Here is a 17,399-nt window from a genome sequence, read left to right on the forward strand (position 1 = left end):
TCCTTCCCTCCCTTTTCTCCTTCCTTCCTTTCCCTTCTTCCCTCCCTTTTCTCCTTCCTTCCTTTCCCTTCTTCCCTCCCTTTTCTCCTTCCTTCCTTTCCCTTCTTCCCTCCCTTTTTCTCCTTCTTTCCCTCCTCCTTTCTCTTCTCCTTCCCTTCCTTTTCTCCTTCCTTCCTTCCTTCCTTCCTTCCTTCCTTCCTTCCTTCCTTCCTTCCTTCCTTCCTTCCAATGGAGCTTTTCGGGGATTCTCCTCCCAAACGGTTCTCCTCCTTCTCATCAAACCCGCTTTGGCTGAATTCCCACAGCCACAAGGAGTCCTCCTCCCTTGGACCACAAAGCCCAGAATCCCCCACCTGGAGGGTCTTCTTTGGGCCTTTATTTCCTCATGTTGAATTACGTACAAAGAACAGAATAATCATGATTTATTTCAGCACCAGTTGAGTCTCTTGTTCCGAAAGGCAAAGGATCGAGTAGGGGACGGCTGTCCGGAGAGACCTGCTCCCGTGGGGTTCAAGGAAGGTGGGCGGAGGGCACGGAGGAGAAGAGCCGCTCGCCCCCGCCGCCGAGACGGAGCCCGTTTTTCTCACCCGGCCGTTTGGATCTCGGCCGCGGCACAGACTTCGGGCTCCTCTTCCAAGCCGGGAGACGGATGTTTGGGCTGAAAAGGAGGAAGGAAAAGAATGGTATAATAATGTCATATATTAGTATAATAATTAGAAATAGGGCCATAGAATCCTAGAGTTGAAAGCCTCCCATTATTATTATTATTATTATTATTATTATTATTATTATTATTATTATGACACAGCAAACAAGATAGATATGCTGGATTTCGTATCACAAAACCACAAGTCGAACACTTCCCAAGTGTCTAGGACTGTGTGATGTATTATTATTATTATTATTATTATTATTATTATTATTATTATTATGACACAGCAAACAAGACAGATATGCTGGATTTCGTTTCGCAAAACCACAAGTCGAACACTTCCCAAGTGTCTAGGACTGTGTGATATATTATTATTATTATTATTATTATTATTATTATTATTATTATTTATTTTATTATGACACAGCAAACAAGATAGATATGCTGGATTTCGTTTCACAAAACCACAAGTCGAACACTTCCCAAGTGTCTAGGACTGTGTGATGTATTATTATTATTATTATTATTATTATTATTATTTATTTTATTATGACACAGCAAACAAGATAGATATGCTGGATTTTGTTTCGCAAAACCACAAGTCAAACACTTCCCAAGTGTCTAGGACTGTGTGATGTATTTTCGGATGATGCTGCAGATCCCAGTCGGGTGGCCTTTTGCAGTTGACAGATCGTAATTTTGTCAATGTCTATTGTTTCCAAATGCCGGCTGAGATCTTTTGGCACGGCACCCAGTGTGCCCATCACCACCGGGACCACCTGCACTGGTTTCTGCCAGAGTCTTTGCAGTTCAATTTCGAGGTCCTGAGAGCGGCTGAGTTTTTCCTGTTGTTTTTCGTCAATGCGACTGTCACCTGGGATGGCGACATCCATGATCCAAACCTTTTTCTTCTCCACAACTGTGATGTCTGGTGTGTTGTGTTCCAGAACTTTGTCAGTCTGGATTCGGAAGTCCCACAGTATCTTTGCGTGCTCATTTTCCAATACTTTTGCAGGTTTGTGATCCCACCAGTTCTTTGCTGCTGGGAGGTGGGACTTGAGGCATAAGTTCCAATGAATCATTTGGGCCACATAGTTGTGCCTCTGTTTGTAGTCTGTCTGTGCGATTTTCTTACAGCAGCTGAGGATATGATCCATGGTTTCGTCGGTTTCCTTGCACAGTCTGCATTTTGGGTCATCAGCTGATTTTTCGACCTTGGCCTGAATGGCCTTTGTCCTGATGTCTTGCTCCTGGGCTGCAAGGATCAGGCCTTCTGTCTCCTTCTTCAGGGTCCCATTCGTGAGCCAGAGCCAGGTCTTCTCTTTATCAGCTTTTCCTTCAATTTTGTCAAGGAACTTTTCATGCAGTGTTTTGTTGTGCCAGCTGTCAGCTCTAGTTTGTAGTGCGGTTTTCTTGTACTGGTTTTTTGTCTGCTGTGTTTTGAGGAGTTTCTGATTTTTGACTTCAATCAAAGCAGGTTCTTCACTTTGCTTGACATCTTCTTCCAGGGCATGTTCTTCTTCTTTGACGGCTTGTTTGACTTGTAAGAGTCCTCTGCCCTCTGATCTTCTAGGCAGATATAGCCGGTCAACATCACTGCGAGGGTGCAGTGAATGAGGAATGGTCATGAGTTTTCTTGCTTTTCTGTCCAAAGTGTCCAGTTCCGCCTGTGTCTAGTTTATGATGCCAGCAGTATATCTTATGACAGGTAGGCCCAGGTGTTTATGGCCTTGATGGTGTTGCCTCCATTGAGCTTGCTTTTCACATGTTCATGCTTGATGTCCAGGTATTTATAGGCCTCTGGCTGGTGACACCTTATTGTTTGGCCATTAGGCATATTGATGCCCTCACTTTCAATGATTTTTCCCTTCTTCAATGCCACTGTCGAACATTTGTCCAAACCAAACTCCATGTTGATATCAGTGCTAAAAATTCGGACAGTGTTGGTCAGAGACTGGATTTCAGTTTCGGTTTTTCCATGTCATCCATGTACATCAGATGCGAAATTGTGTGAGAATTCTTAGATGCTTGATAGCCGAGATTTGTTTTTTGTAAGATTGTTGACAGAGGGATCATGGCGATAATGAAAAGCAGAGGGGACAATGAATCTCCCTGGAAAATTCCTCTCCTGATGTTGACAAGTCCATAGCTTTCATTTCCAACAAACAGTTCAGTTTTCCAGTGCTCCATCATGTTTTCAATGAAGGTGCCAACGTTTTTACAAATCCCGATGGCGTCCAGGCACTTGATGATCCAGCTGTGTGGGAGTGAGTCAAAGGCCTTTTTGTAGTCAATCCACGTCATGTGAAGATTAGCTTTTCGGCTTTTACAGTTATTATTATTATTATTATTATTATTATTATTATTATTATTATTATTATTATTACTGTAGAATTGAAAATGACCCCAAGACCCATCCAATATCATCATCATTCCTGAATCATAGAGTTGGAAGGGACCCCGAGGGCTTATTATTATTATTATTATTATTATTATTGCTGTCCCTCTTGGCCAACTCACGCGATGCTTCAGGTAGGAGAGGTAGGTGTCCCATCCGAGCGTGATGACGTTCATGTAGACCACGCGGTACTTGGGGGGCAGGAAGAGGAAGTTGACCAACTGGGCCGGCGGCCAGACACACCAGTCCATCTGCGGGAGGGAAAGCGGGTCAGCGTCTCCATTGGGCGAAAAGGGAATCGAGAGGAAGGCGGAAGGGAACCCACCTTATAAAACTCCCAAAAGTTGTCCTCCAGCTCCTGCCAGCTCCGCTCCAGCGCCTGCCCTTCCAGGGTCCCCATGCCTTTAATAATAAAAAATCATCATCATCATAATTATAATAATAATCTTTGATGGCCCTTGGGGCCTCTTCCAACTCTACAGTTCATTAATACTACTATTACTACTATTAATCATCATAATCATCAACTTTGATGGCCCTTGAGGTCCCTTCCATCACTACGATTCAATAATAATGATGATGATGATTATAATAAGCATCACTGTCCTCATCATCGTCATCATCTTTGATGGCCCTTGGGGTCTCTTTCAACTCTACAACAACAACAACAACAAGCATCATCACCACTACCATCACCATCATCATCTTTGATGGCCCTTGAGGTCTCTTCCTTCACTATGTTTCAATTATCATCATCATCATCTTTGGTGGCCCTTGAGGTCTCTTCCATCACTACGATTCAATCATCATCATCTTTGATGGCCCTTGGGGTCTCTTTCAACTCTACAACAGCAACAACAACAATCATCATCATCACCACCACCATCATCTTTGATGGCTCTTGAGGTCTCTTTCATCACTACGATTCAATCATCATCATCATCTTTGATGGCCCTTGGGGTCTCTTTCAACTCTACAACAACAACGACAACAATCATCATCATCATCAGCACCACCACCACCATCAACATCATCGTCTTTGATGGCCCTTGAGGTCTCTTTCATCACTACGATTCAATTATCATCACCATCTTTGATGGCCCTTGAGGTCTCTTCCATCAGTACAATTCAATCATCATCATCATCATCTTTAATGGCCCTTGAGGTCCCTTCCAACTCTCCAGTTCAATAATGATCATGATGATGATAATAATAATCATCATCATCATCCGATGGCCCTTGGGGTCTCTTTCAACTTTCCGATTCAATAATGATGATGATAATCTTTGATGGACCTTGGGGTTCCTTCCATCACTACAATTCAACAACAACAATCTGGTGGCCTTTGGGCTCTCTTCCAACTCTCTAATTCAATAATGATTAATAATAATAATAATCATCATCATCATCATCTTTGATGAACCTTGAGGTCAATTCCATCAGTACAATTCAACAAAAACAATAATGATGGATGGATCTTGGGATCCCTTTCATCACTACAATTCAACAACAACAACAGTCTGATGGCCCTTGGGCTCTCTTCCAACTCTCCAATTCAATAATAATGATGATGAAAATAATAATAATAACACACAGTCCTAGACACTTGGGAAGTGTTCGACTTAAGATTTTGTGATACAAAATCCAGCATGTCTATCTTGCTTGCTGTGTCATACAATAAAATAATAATAACAATCATCATCATCATCATCATCATCTTTGATGGACCTTGGGCTCAGTTCCATCACTACAATTCAACAACAATGACAATAATAATCTGATGGCCCTTGGGCTCTCTTCCAACTCTCTGATTCAATGATGATGATGATGATAATCTTTGATGGTCTATGGAGTCTCCTTCAACTCTACAACAACAACAACAATAATCATGGGAAGTGTCCAACATGTGATCCAGTACAACAGCCAGCATAGTGATCATGTTTGCTGTGTGCTAACCTAAACCTCAACGGCCATCCAGTCCAGCCCCGTTCTCTCATGACACAATCCGATCCCTCCCGATAGATGGCCATCCAGCCTCGTGAGCCCCGTTTCCCAGCCATGTTTGGGTTCAAACCGACCACCAAACGCCCCCAAATGGGCTCACCCAAGAAGTACCAGACGCCCAGCGCCGGCGAAGCCACGATCTGGTCGATGAAGACTTTCTTCAAGACGGTCCGGATGCCGCTGAGGCCGGCCGCAGGGAAGGCCCCGTCCAGCCACAGGTACCAGTAATGCATCAGCGGGCCCATGCTGCAGCCGATGGCAAACATGCGCGCTGCGGACAAGAGAGACACTAATAATAATAGAATATGACCTCACAATTGTGTTAAAAAACAAAGTATGGATCATTGATGTTGCAATCCCAGGCGATGCACGCATTATTTGCCGATACATCACACAGTCCTAGACACTAGGGGAGGGCCCGACATGGAATCCAAGCCAACAGCCAGCAGAGGGATCTTGTTTGCTGTGGACTCATCTTGTTGTGTTTCAAATAATAAGAATAATAATGCTGGCTGCTCTCAAATGCCAAACTAGAATGGCCCTTGGAGGAGAGGCGGATAAATAATAATAATAATAATAATAATAATAATAATAGATTGAAGTCAAAAATCAGAAACTTCTCAAAGCACAGCAGACAAAAAACCAGTACAAGAAAACCGCACTACAAACTAGAGCAGAGTCAGTACAAGAAATCCGCACTACAAACTAGAGCGGAAAACTGGCACAACAAAACATTGCATGGAAAGTTCCTTGACTTATAAATAATAATAATAAACTTTATTTTTATATCCCGCCCCATCTCCCCGAAGGGACTCGGGGCGGCTCACAACAGGGACAAGCCCGAACAACAACAACATATTTAACATAAACTTGTGATTTTGTGATATGAAAAGCTGAGAAGGAGAAGACCTGGCTCTGGCTCACGAATGGGACCCTGAAGAAGGAGACAGAAGGCCTGATCCTTGCAGCCCAGGAGCAAGACATCAGGACAAAGGCCATTCAGGCCAAGATTGAAAAATCAGCTGATGACCCAAAATGCAGACTGTGCAAGGAAACCGATGAAACCATGGATCATATCCTCAGCTGCTGTAAGAAAATCGCACAGACAGACTACAAACAGAGGCACAACTATGTGGCCCAAATGATTCATTGGAACTTATGCCTCAAGTCCCACCTCCCAGCAGCAAAGAACTGGTGGGATCACAAACCTGCAAAAATATTGGAAAATGAGCAGGCAAAGATACTGTGGGACTTCCGAATCCAGACGGACAAAGTTCTGGAACACAACACACCAGACATCACAGTTGTGGAAAATAAAAAGGTTTGGATCATGGATGTCGCCATCCCAGGTGACAGTCGAATTGACGAAAAACAACAAGAAAAACTCAGCCGCTCTCAGGACCTCAAGATCGAACTGCAAAGACTCTGGCAGAAACCAGTGCAGGTGGTCCCGGTGGTGATCGGCACATTGGGTGCCGTGCCAAAAGATCTCAGCTGGCATTTGGAAACAATAGACATTGACAAAATCACAATCTGCCAACTGCAAAAGGCCACCCGACTGGGATCTGTACGCATCATCCGAAAATACATCACACAGTCCTAGACACTTGGGAAGAGTTCGACTCGTGATTTTGTGAAACGAAATCCAGCATGTCTATCTTGTTTGCTGTGTCATAATAATAATAATAATAATAATAATAATAATAATAATAATAATAATAATAATAATGCTGGCTGCTCCCAAAGGCTGAACTAGAATGGCCCTTGGAGGAGAGGTGGATTAATAATAATAATAATAATAATAATAATAATAATAATAATAATAATAATAATAATAATGCTGGCTGCTCCCAAAGGCCCACGCTGAAATATATCTGCCTCAAAGGCATTGCTGAGTCTCTCCCTTTGCAATAGAAGGCATACAAAACAGGAAAAGCTTAGGACTTTGGTCCCTCGGCTGAGCAGAAAGGTGTGCTCTTTGCACCCATAAAAGCAGGAAAAGCTGCGCCAGCAAGATCTACATCAGGATGTGCCTTCTTGCCTGGATGAATGGGTTTGGACCGAAAGGCTTCCCGCTGAAATATGGACCCAGGTGCGAGCTCCCCCCCCCCCTGCTTCCTACCTGTGCGGGCCAGGTCCTGCTTGTGGTGGTGGTGGGGCTCCTGCCTTCCGCTCCTCTTCCTCCTCTCCCAGGCCTGGCGGAGGGTGTCCCCGGCGGCCAGGAGCCCCCCGCAGCTGAGGGTGTTGGTGAGCAGGAGGAGGCGGCCCCGGAAGAGGGGCCTCCAGAAGGCCGAGGGGCCCCACAGGAAGCGCCGGCCGTGGGGCAGCATCACCCCCTTCCGTCCCTCCGGAAGAAAGAACACCTGAGGAAGGAAGGAAGGAAAGAAGGAGAGAAGAGTTAAGCACCCACACGCAGCCCTAAGACTTCTAAGACTTTATTCTATATACAAATTCCACAGTCGTTAATCAGCTGTGCACAGCGGTTCAAAGACTTTATATACAAATTCCACAGTCGTTAATCAGCTATGCGCAGCGGTTCTAAGACTTTATTCTATATACAAATTCCACAGTCATTACTCAGCTGTGCGCAGCGGTTCTAAGACTTTATTCTATATACAAATTCCACAGTCGTTAATCAGCTGTGAGCAGCGGTTCTAAGACTTTATTCTATATACAAATTCCACAGTCATTAATCAGCTGTGCGCAGCGGTTCTAAGACTATTCTATATACAAATTCAACAGTCGTTAATCAGCTGTATTCAGCGGTTCTAAGACTTTATTCTATATACAAATTCCACAGTCGTTAATCAGCTGTGCACAGCGGTTCTAAGACTTTATTCTATATACAAATTCCACAGTCGTTAATCAGTTGTGCACAGCGGTTCTAAGACTTTATTCTATATACAAATTCCACAGTTGTTAATCAGCTGTACGCAGCGGTTCTAAGACTTTATATACAAATTCCACAGTCGTTAATCAGCTGTGCGCAGCGGTTCTAAGACTTTATTCTATATACAAATTCCACAGTCGTTAATCAGCTGTGAGCAGCGGTTCTAAGACTTTATTCTATATACAAATTCCACAGTCATTAATCAGTTGTGCACAGCGGTTCTAAGACTTTATTCTATATACAAATTCCACAGTTGTTAATCAGTTGTGCACAGCGGTTCTAAGACTTTATTCTATATACAAATTCCACAGTCCTTAATCGGCTGTACGCAGCGGTTCTAACACTTTATTCTATATACAAATTCCACAGTCGTTAATCAGCTGTGCACAGTGGTTCTAAGACTTTATTCTATATACAAATTCTACAGTCGTTAATCAGCTGTGAGCAGCGGTTCTAAGACTTTATTCTATATACAAATTCCACAGTCGTTAATCAGCTGTGCGCAGCGGTTCTAAGACTTTATTCTATATACAAATTCCACAGTCGTTAATCAGCTGTGAGCAGCGGTTCTAAGACTTTATTCTATATACAAATTCCACAGTCGTTAATCAGCTGTGCGCAGCGGTTCTAAGACTATTCTATATACAAATTCAACAGTCGTTAATCAGCTGTATTCAGCGGTTCTAAGACTTTATTCTATATACAAATTCCACAGTCGTTAATCAGCTGTGCACAGCGGTTCTAAGACTTTATTCTATATACAAATTCCACAGTCGTTAATCAGTTGTGCACAGCGGTTCTAAGACTTTATTCTATATACAAATTCCACAGTTGTTAATCAGCTGTACGCAGCGGTTCTAAGACTTTATATACAAATTCCACAGTCGTTAATCAGCTGTGCGCAGCGGTTCTAAGACTTTATTCTATATACAAATTCCACAGTCGTTAATCAGCTGTGAGCAGCGGTTCTAAGACTTTATTCTATATACAAATTCCACAGTCGTTACTCAGCTGTGCGCAGCGGTTCTAAGACTTTATTCTATATACAAATTCCACAGTCGTTAATCAGCTGTGCGCAGCGGTTCTAAGACTTTATTCTATATACAAATTCCACAGTCGTTAATCAGCTGTACGCAGCGGATCTAAGACTTTATTCTATATACAAATTCCACAGTCGTTAATCAGTTGTGCACAGCGGATCTAATACTTTATTCTATATACAAATTCCACAGTCGTTAATCAGCTGTGTACAGCGGTTCTAAGACTTTATTCTATATACAAATTCAACAGTCGTTAATCAGCTGTACGCAGCGGTTCTAAGACTTTATTCTATATACAAATTCCACAGTCGTTAACCAGCTGTACGCAGCGGTTCTAAGACTTTATTCTATATACAAATTATTTACAAGTTACACAGTCCATCGCTCATAGAAGACATGCTTTCTTAAGCAAAGCAAAGCACGTCTTCTCTCCTTGCCGAAGCACACACAGGATAACTGCACATTCCACAGCAGAATGATGAACGTCCTCTCAGACCGGAAGTCACGACCTATTGGCTGTTGTATCACTCAAGCTGGCCTGCTGTTAACACTTAAGTTGCTGGAAAACATGTCCGGTATACACAGCTGCAAACCTCCAACAGCAAAAACACTTGATTCATCATCTCCCCCTTACACCAAAAATACACCAACATAATCTTTGTATCTATTGTTCTATCTATCTATCTATCGAGCTATCTGTCTATCTATCTGTCGCACCTCGACCTTGATTCCCCTTGCTCTAGCACACAAACTCCACGGCAGGTTTGAGTCTTTTTCCTTTCTTAAAGACAGAGAGTAAAAAGTCCTTCCAAAAGCAAAACACCAAAGGTCAGTTACAAATATCGTCTTTTTTAATTTATATTTTTTATTGAAGTTTTACCTTATAGGATAGAGTAAATTAACATCAAAAGAGTGAGAACATTTGATTGTATAGAAAGTAGGAAAACTGTGATTAAAAAAAGGATCAAAAAGAGAAAAAACCAAACACCAAAAACAAAGCTAGTGTCCATATATATATACATATATATATAATCTGAAGAAATGGCGATATAAAAATGCAAAAGTACTTGGCAAAGAAACACACCAAAAAGCAAAAGCAAAAAAGCATTAGCACTGGCATTAAACACTTTGAGTAAAATCGCTAGGTTAGAACCAGCTGACATTGGTAATGTTCTAACAAAGAACTGCCAAAAATTATTGTTCCAGTACAACAATTGTACTGTTGTACAAATATAGTCTTGAGATATAAGTCCAGAAGCTTACAAAGAATAAACAACATCCAAAGAGAGCACGATAAATGCCAAGAAATATGGATACACGGGCTGTAATATAATCCAAAGCACAGTTTTCTGCCTCGTGCACCTGAAAACCATCATCATTAACAACATCATTTCTTCCCATGGGAAACCCTTCCTGCTCCTCATCTCCCACAGCAGGAACACTCTGCACCTGAGTCCCATAATTCCCATCAGTCATCTTGAAACTCATCCTGAACCTGAATCCCATCATCCTGAAACTGCATCCCAGAATCCTCATCAGAGTCTCACAAAGGCTGAGTCACAACACTATCTCCCCCTCCGAGTCCCCCCTTCCACCCTCCCAGTGGCCGAGGCTTGGCCGGGTACACATGATGAAATTGAGCCACTAAATCCGGAGCATGCACATCCCGCGCATCTACTCAACAACGTTCTTCAGGCCCATACCCAACCCAGTCCACCAAGTACTGTAGCCGACGACGGCGTTGGCAAGAGTCCAGAATTTCTGCCACACCGAACTCCTCCTCCCCATCACAGAGCACTGGAGGCGGCGGCGCACCGTGGCCACCATCCGAGCAAACGCTCGTGGCCAGATGCAGCAAAGACTGATGAAACACAGGGTGAATCCGCATCTCCCACAGAAGTTTTAACTTGAAAGTCACAGGGTTGATCTGGTGAATTACTGGATAAGGACCCTCAAAACGAGCGACAAGCTTACGGGAAGGCCTCTGAAGGGGAAGGTGTTTAGTAGACAACCAAACGGTCTCCCACCTGGATCTCAGGGCCTTGCTGCCAATGCACATCCGCCATCCGTTTGTAGTCCTCCTTGGCTTGCTCAAGTTGAGCTTTCTCTTGAATCGCAGATAGTTCCTGCAATCCAGGATGAACTTGCGGTAGTAGTTGGCAAAACCCATGAACCGTTGAACATCTTTCTTGTTCATGGGGGAGTTCCATTCTAACACCGCTGAGACTTTGGCGGGGTCCATGGAAATCCGTTCAGTGGAAATACAGTATCCAAGAAAGTTCATCTCCGTCAAATCAAAAGCACATTTTTCCTATTTGGCATAGAGTCCATGGAGCATGGTGCACACCTGCTGATCATGCACCCGTTGATCTGGGGAGAAAATAATAAAGCATCCAAATAAACGACCAAAAAATGGTTCAAAAAATAATGGAAGACGTTGTTGACGAAGTGTTGAAATGTGATGGAGCCCGAAGGGCATGACTAGATATTCGAAGCTCCCGAAGCAGGTCTGGAAAGCTGTCTTCCATTCGTCACCCTGCCGGGTGCGGACCAAGTTGTATGCTCCCCACAAATCCAGCTTCGTGAAGACTCACACATCCCTCAGCTGGTCTAGTAACTCGGGAATCAACGGCAGGGCGTAATGGTTCTTGATCGTGATGTTGGAGCCTCCGGTGGCCTAGGGGATAAAAGCCTTGTGACTTGAAGGTTGGGTTGCTGACCTGAAGGCTGCCAGGTTTGATTCCCACCCGGGAAGAGCACGGATGAGCTCCCTCTATCAGCTTCAGTTCCATGTGGGGACATGAGAGAAGCCTCCCAAAAGGATGGCAAAACATCAAAACATCCGGGCGTCCCCTGGGCAACGTCCTTGCAGACGGCCAATTCTCTCACTCCAGAAGCAACTCTGGTTGCTCCTGACACGAAAAAAATTGTGATGTTGTTCAAAGCACGGTAGTAATTGCACAGCCGCAACTCCCGACTTCTTCTTGACAAACAGGACTGGAGCCCCAGCCGGCGACTGCGACGGACGGATGAACCCCTTGCGTAGGTTGGTATCCAAAAACTCCCGGAGAGCGGCAAACTCTGGTTCAGAGAGAGAATACGAACGCCCATGCGGAATTGGGGCGCCTGGCTCTAAATTGATGGTGCAGTCATAAGGCTGGTGTGGAGGCAACTGCTCTGCTTCCTTCATATCTCAAAAATCCCGATACTTCCGAGGCAGCGCATTTGACGGTTGCCCCGAACTCTCCTGCACCTGGCACCTCTGCCGCAGAATACAATGTTCCTTACAAAAAGACAAAGTGGAACGTAATTCAAACTGGGTTGTGTTTCGCCAACCACGGGATTCCCAACACGACCAGGTGGGGAATCTCAGTCATCAAAAAGAAGACGTCTTCCACATCACCCCCTACTCTCATTTGTATGGGCGCAGTGTAACAAGCTACCGGCCCCGCTTTCAAACGGTGTCCATCGAAGTATTGTACATCCCTGGGAGGTTGTAAATCCCAGGATTGTAATCCCAGGAACTTGACAAAGCGATGATCGATGAAATTGTTAGTCGCCCCACAGTCCAACAGAGCATGGGCCATGATGGGAGCCTTCTGTGTGGCCCAAAACGTTACCAGCATGAAGAACAACATCCCTGTCGTGGGCTCTGGGGGGTGGGGAGGAGACCGAGCTAGCGAGCCCATCTAAACTCGGCCGCTCCCTTCCCCCGCCGGCTCCTTAGCGCAGCTCTCGCAGCTTCCCGGCTCCTCACCAGGGCCCCGATTTGCTCTTTGCAGGGCACTCTCGTGAAAAATGTCCACTCCCCCCGCAATACCAGCACAGGTTCAGCCGCTGCCGCCGGGCCTTCTCTGCGGCATTGATCTTGGGACGAGTTGAACCCAGCTGCAAGGACTCCTCCCTGTCTGCCACCTGTGGAACCACCGGCATAGGCCACCGAGGCCCCAGCGGCTTGGTCAAGGAGGGGCTGACCTGCCGCTGAGTTGTGAGAACACCATCCAGCCGAAGACACAGCGTAATCAACTCCTCCAAGGTGGCCGTGGGCGGTGCCCTCGCCACCGCCAGCTGCATATCCCAAGTGAGCCCCGCCTTGAAGAAGCTCATGTAGGCAGCATCATTCCAGGCGAGCTCTTGCGCCAAAGCACGGAACTCTGAAATGTATTGGGCCAACTGACCCTCCTTCTGCGACAAGGCCCGCAACTTACGGTCCGGATCAGCCAAGGAGGGGCTGACCTGCCGCTGAGTCGCGAGAACACCATCCAGCCGAAGACACAGTGTAATCAACTCCTCCAAGGTGGCCGTGGGCGGTGCCCTCGCCACCGCCAGCTGCATATCCCATGTGAGCCCCTCCTTGAAGAAGCTCATGTAGGCAGCATCATTCCAGGCGAGCTCTTGCGCCAAAGCACGGAACTCTGAAATGTATTGGGCCAACTGACCCTCCTTCTGCGACAAGGCCCGCAACTTACGGTCCGGATCAGCCAAGGAGGGGCTGACCTGCCGCTGAGTCGCGAGAACACCATCCAGCCGAAGACACAGTGTAATCAGCTCCTCCAAGGTGGCCGTGGGCGGTGCCCTCGCCACCGCCAGCTGCATATCCCAAGTGAGCCCCTCCTTGAAGAAGCTCATGTAGGCAGCATCATTCCAGGCGAGCTCTTGCGCCAAAGCACGGAACTCTGAAATGTATTGGGCCAACTGACCCTCCTTCTGCGACAAGGCCCGCAACTTACGGTCCGCCTCCTCCTTGTTGACTGGCCTCCCCCAGGTATCCCGCAAGTGTTCCATGAAGCCAGTAGCAGTATCCAACACGGGGGCCTTGGCCTCACGCAATGCTGTAGCCCAAGACAAAGCAGGCCCTCCAAGCAGGCTGTAGATGAAACCCACTTTAGCCTCTTCTGTGGGGAAGTCTGCCGGTCGCACCGTGATGTAGGCGTCACATTGTCCCACGAAATCCTTCACCTGCTTGGCTTCCCCGCAAAACTTGTCCGGCATGGCCGTAGGAGTCCTCAAAGCGGGGCTTAGCGCAGCCACTTGTGTCTGCAACGTCTGAACCCGTTGTTGCAACTGCTGAATGTCCGCTGGATTCATGGTGGCTGGTGCAGAGCAAGGATCTAAAAGGTGGTCGAAGCAAACTGTCGCACCTCAGCCTTGATTCCCCTTGCTCTAGCACACAAACTCCACAGCAGGTTTGAGTCTTTTGAGTTTGTTAAAGATAGATCGTAAAAAGTCCTTCAAAAAGCAAAAGTAAAACACCAAAAGTCAGTTACAAATATAGTCTTGAGATATAAGTCCAGAGCTTACAAGGAATAAACAACATCCAAAGAGAGTGTGACAAATTCCAAGAAACAGGGATCCATGGGCTGCAATATAATCCAAAGCACAGCAGGAAAAACTAGAGCGTGCTTCTCCGGTAGCGAGAAAGTTGCTTTGACAACTGCCTTTCCCCAAACGCATCTCTTTTAACACACTTTGCAAAACGTGAAGGCATTTCTCTGCCCTCTCACCTCCCTCTGCCTATTTGCCATCCTCACCCTGTGCCGTCCCCTCAATTCCAAACGCTCAGCCCTATCTGAGGAGCCCATCCCATCAAGGTCAGCTTGCTCGTTGTAAGGAAGTGTGGTTTTTTTAGTTTACGGATGCCATGTTTAATTGTGTTTTAAAAGGGTTAATATTTCAGTTACTCTGCACTTATGAGTTGGTTGCCATGGTGAAGGGGGCAGAGCCAACGGTCATTTTGTGTGGAGAACTGCAGGTTTGAAAAGAAGCCAGTAGTATGTGCCTGAGGAGGTGCAGAGAAGGCTGACCCTCACTGAAGGGATCAGGGTGGCTCAAATGTTTGATTTTGAGTCAGTTTAAAAATAAGTTTGGTGACTTATTTTAAGGTAGTCTGTGTCCAGATAAGGAACAGATAGTCTGTGATTGTAATTCACAGGGTGACTGCAGGTTAAAGCAGTGGAGAAAGAAGTGACATTTTAGGAAGTTTGAATCACCTCATTCTGTTATTGCAACTGTTAATCAAAGTGCCTCGAAGAAGAAAAGTTATTGTAACCATTAAGCTTGTGCCTGAATAAACGCATTACTGTCTATCGGCCTATTTATTGTTCTATCTATTAGTCTCTCTACCTATCGGTCTAACCTATTGGCGTACCTATCTATTGTTCGATCTCTCCCTCTCCCTCTGCATATCTATCTATCAATCTATAGATCTATCTACCGATCTATCTTCCTATTGTTGTTGAAGGCTTTCCTGGCCAGAATCACTGGGTTGCTGTGAGGCCTCGTTTTCCAACAGACCTCAAAACCTCTGAGGATGTCTGCCATAGATGTGGGCGAAACATCAGAAGAGAATGCTTCTGGAGACATGGCCAGACAGCCTGGAGAACTCACAGCAACTTAGATCCGTCTATCTATCTATTACTCTATCAGTCTATCTATTGATTTATTGATCGGTCTATCAGTCTATCTATTGATTTATCTATCTATCAGCCTATCTATTGATCTAGCTATCTATCTATCTATCTGTCTGTCTATCTATCAGCCTATCTATTGCTCTATCTATCAGTCTGTCTATCTACCAGTCTATCTATTTATCTATTGATCGGTCTGTCAGTCTATCTATTTATCTATTGATCGGTCTATCTATTGATCTATCTATCTATCTATTGGTCTATCTGTCTATCAGCCTATCAATTGATCTATCTATCTATCTATCTGTCTGTCTATCTATCAGCCTATCTATTGATCTATTGATCTATTGATCTATCTATCTATCTATCTATCTATCTATCTATCTATCTATCTATCTATCTATCAGCCTATCTATTGCTCTATCTATCAGTCTGTCTATCTACCAGTCTATCTATTTATCTATTGATCGGTCTATCTGTCAGTCTATCTATTTATCTATTGATCGGTCTATCTATCAGTCTATCTATTGATCTATCTATCTATCTATTGGTCTATCTGTCTATCAGCCTATCTATTGATCTATCTATCTATCTATCTGTCTGTCTGTCTGTCTATCTATCAGCCTATCTATTGATCTATCTATCTATCTGTCTGTCTATCTATCAGCCTATCTATTGCTCTATCTATCTACCAGTCTATCTATTTATCTATTGATCGGTCTATCTGTCAGTCTATCTATTTATCTATTGATCGGTATATCTATCAGTCTATCTATTGATCGGTCTATCTATTGATCTATCTATCTATCGGTCTATCTGTCTATCTATCAGCCTATCTATTGATCTATCTGTCTATCTATCAGTCTATCTATTGATGTATTTATCTATCGGTCTGTCTATCAGTCTATCTATTGATCTATTTAATGGTCTACCTGTCTATCTATCAGTCTGTCTGTTGATCTATCTATCTATCTGTCTATCTATCTATTGATCTATCTATCTATTGGTCTATCTATCTTTCTATCTATCAGTCTATCTATTTATCTATCTATCTATTGGTCTATTTATCTATCTATCTTTCTTTCTATCTATCAGTCTATCTATCTATTGATCTATCTATCTATTGGTCTATCTATCTATCTTTCTATCTATCAGTCTATCTATCAATTGATCTATCTATCTATTGGTCTATCTATCTATCTATCTTTCTATCTATCAGTCTATCTATCTATTGATCTATCTATCTATTGGTCTATCTGTCTATCTATCTTTCTATCTATCAGTCTATCTATCTATTGATCTATCTATCTATTGGTCTATCTAGCTATCTATCTTTCTATCTATCAGTCTATCTATCTATTGATCTATCTATCTATTGGTCTATCTATCTATCTATATTTCTATCTATCAGTCTATCTATCTATTGATCTATCTATCTATTGGTCTATCTATCTATCTATATTTCTATCTATCAGTCTATCTATCTATTGATCTATCTATCTATTGGTCTATCTGTCTATCTATCAGTCTATCTATTGATGTATTGCTCTATCTATCTATCAGTCTATTTATTTATCGGTCTGTCTTTCTATCAGTCTATCTATTGATCTATCTATCTCTTGGTCTGTCTAATAATAATAATAATAATAATAAAACACCCCTTGATCCCTCCCGACAGATGGCCAGCCAGCCTCACAGACATGAATGGAGAGGAATAAGGCCATGCAGTCTTAGGGCTGGAACAGACCCCACGGGCCTTCCAATCCAACTCTGATTCTACCCTGAGGGGAAGGCACCATCGAATCCCTCCCGGGAGATGTCCATCCTGCTCGAGAGTGGGAGCCCCGCGACAAGGCCTCTCCCCGGCCTTTGACCCCTCACCTTTGACTCCCCACGAGGCGCTCTCTCTCTCTCTCTCTCTTTCTCTTCCGGAGACTGAAACCAAGGAAGGGGCGGGGCCAGGGGAGGAGCCAAAGGGATGACGTCACGCGCCTTCCCCCGGTTGCCG

General features: G+C 44.3%; 1 protein-coding gene across 5 annotated transcripts; it reads right to left on the minus strand.

The window, feature by feature from the left end:
• Nucleotides 1–405: 405 nt before the first annotated feature.
• Nucleotides 406–17,393, minus strand: mpv17l2 (MPV17 mitochondrial inner membrane protein like 2). Of its 5 annotated transcripts, none has more exons than XM_062959981.1 (6): nucleotides 17,273–17,393; nucleotides 7,177–7,417; nucleotides 5,155–5,325; nucleotides 3,376–3,452; nucleotides 3,173–3,301; nucleotides 406–658 (listed from the first exon to the last, which is right to left on the minus strand). In XM_062959981.1, the coding sequence occupies exons 2-6, from the start codon at nucleotides 7,382–7,384 to the stop codon at nucleotides 584–586; spliced, it is 660 nt and encodes a 219-aa protein (XP_062816051.1). In that variant the 5' UTR covers nucleotides 7,385–7,417; nucleotides 17,273–17,393; the 3' UTR covers nucleotides 406–583. The 5 variants fall into 5 exon arrangements, with proteins under 5 accessions (XP_062816051.1, XP_062816052.1, XP_062816053.1 ...); XM_062959982.1 differs by having other exon boundaries at nucleotides 17,172–17,305; XM_062959983.1 differs by lacking the exon at nucleotides 17,273–17,393 and adding an exon at nucleotides 9,351–13,218.
• Nucleotides 17,394–17,399: the final 6 nt, after the last annotated feature.

The sequence above is a fragment of the Anolis carolinensis genome, unplaced genomic scaffold (assembly GCF_035594765.1).
Source record: "Anolis carolinensis isolate JA03-04 unplaced genomic scaffold, rAnoCar3.1.pri scaffold_7, whole genome shotgun sequence".
Taxonomy (NCBI): Eukaryota; Metazoa; Chordata; class Lepidosauria; order Squamata; family Dactyloidae; genus Anolis; species Anolis carolinensis.

Coding starts and splice junctions, on each gene's coding strand:
- mpv17l2 (XM_062959979.1), bottom strand. CDS start 14,072: ATGAATCCAGCGGACATTCAGCAGTTGCAACAACGGGTTCAGACGTTG. Junction 7,418..13,714: donor CAACAAGGAGGAGGCGGACC/GTAAGTTGCGGG, acceptor TTCCTTCCTCAG/GTGTTCTTTCTTCCGGAGGG. Junction 3,453..5,154: donor GGGCGTCTGGTACTTCTTGG/GTGAGCCCATTT, acceptor TTATTATTAAAG/GCATGGGGACCCTGGAAGGG.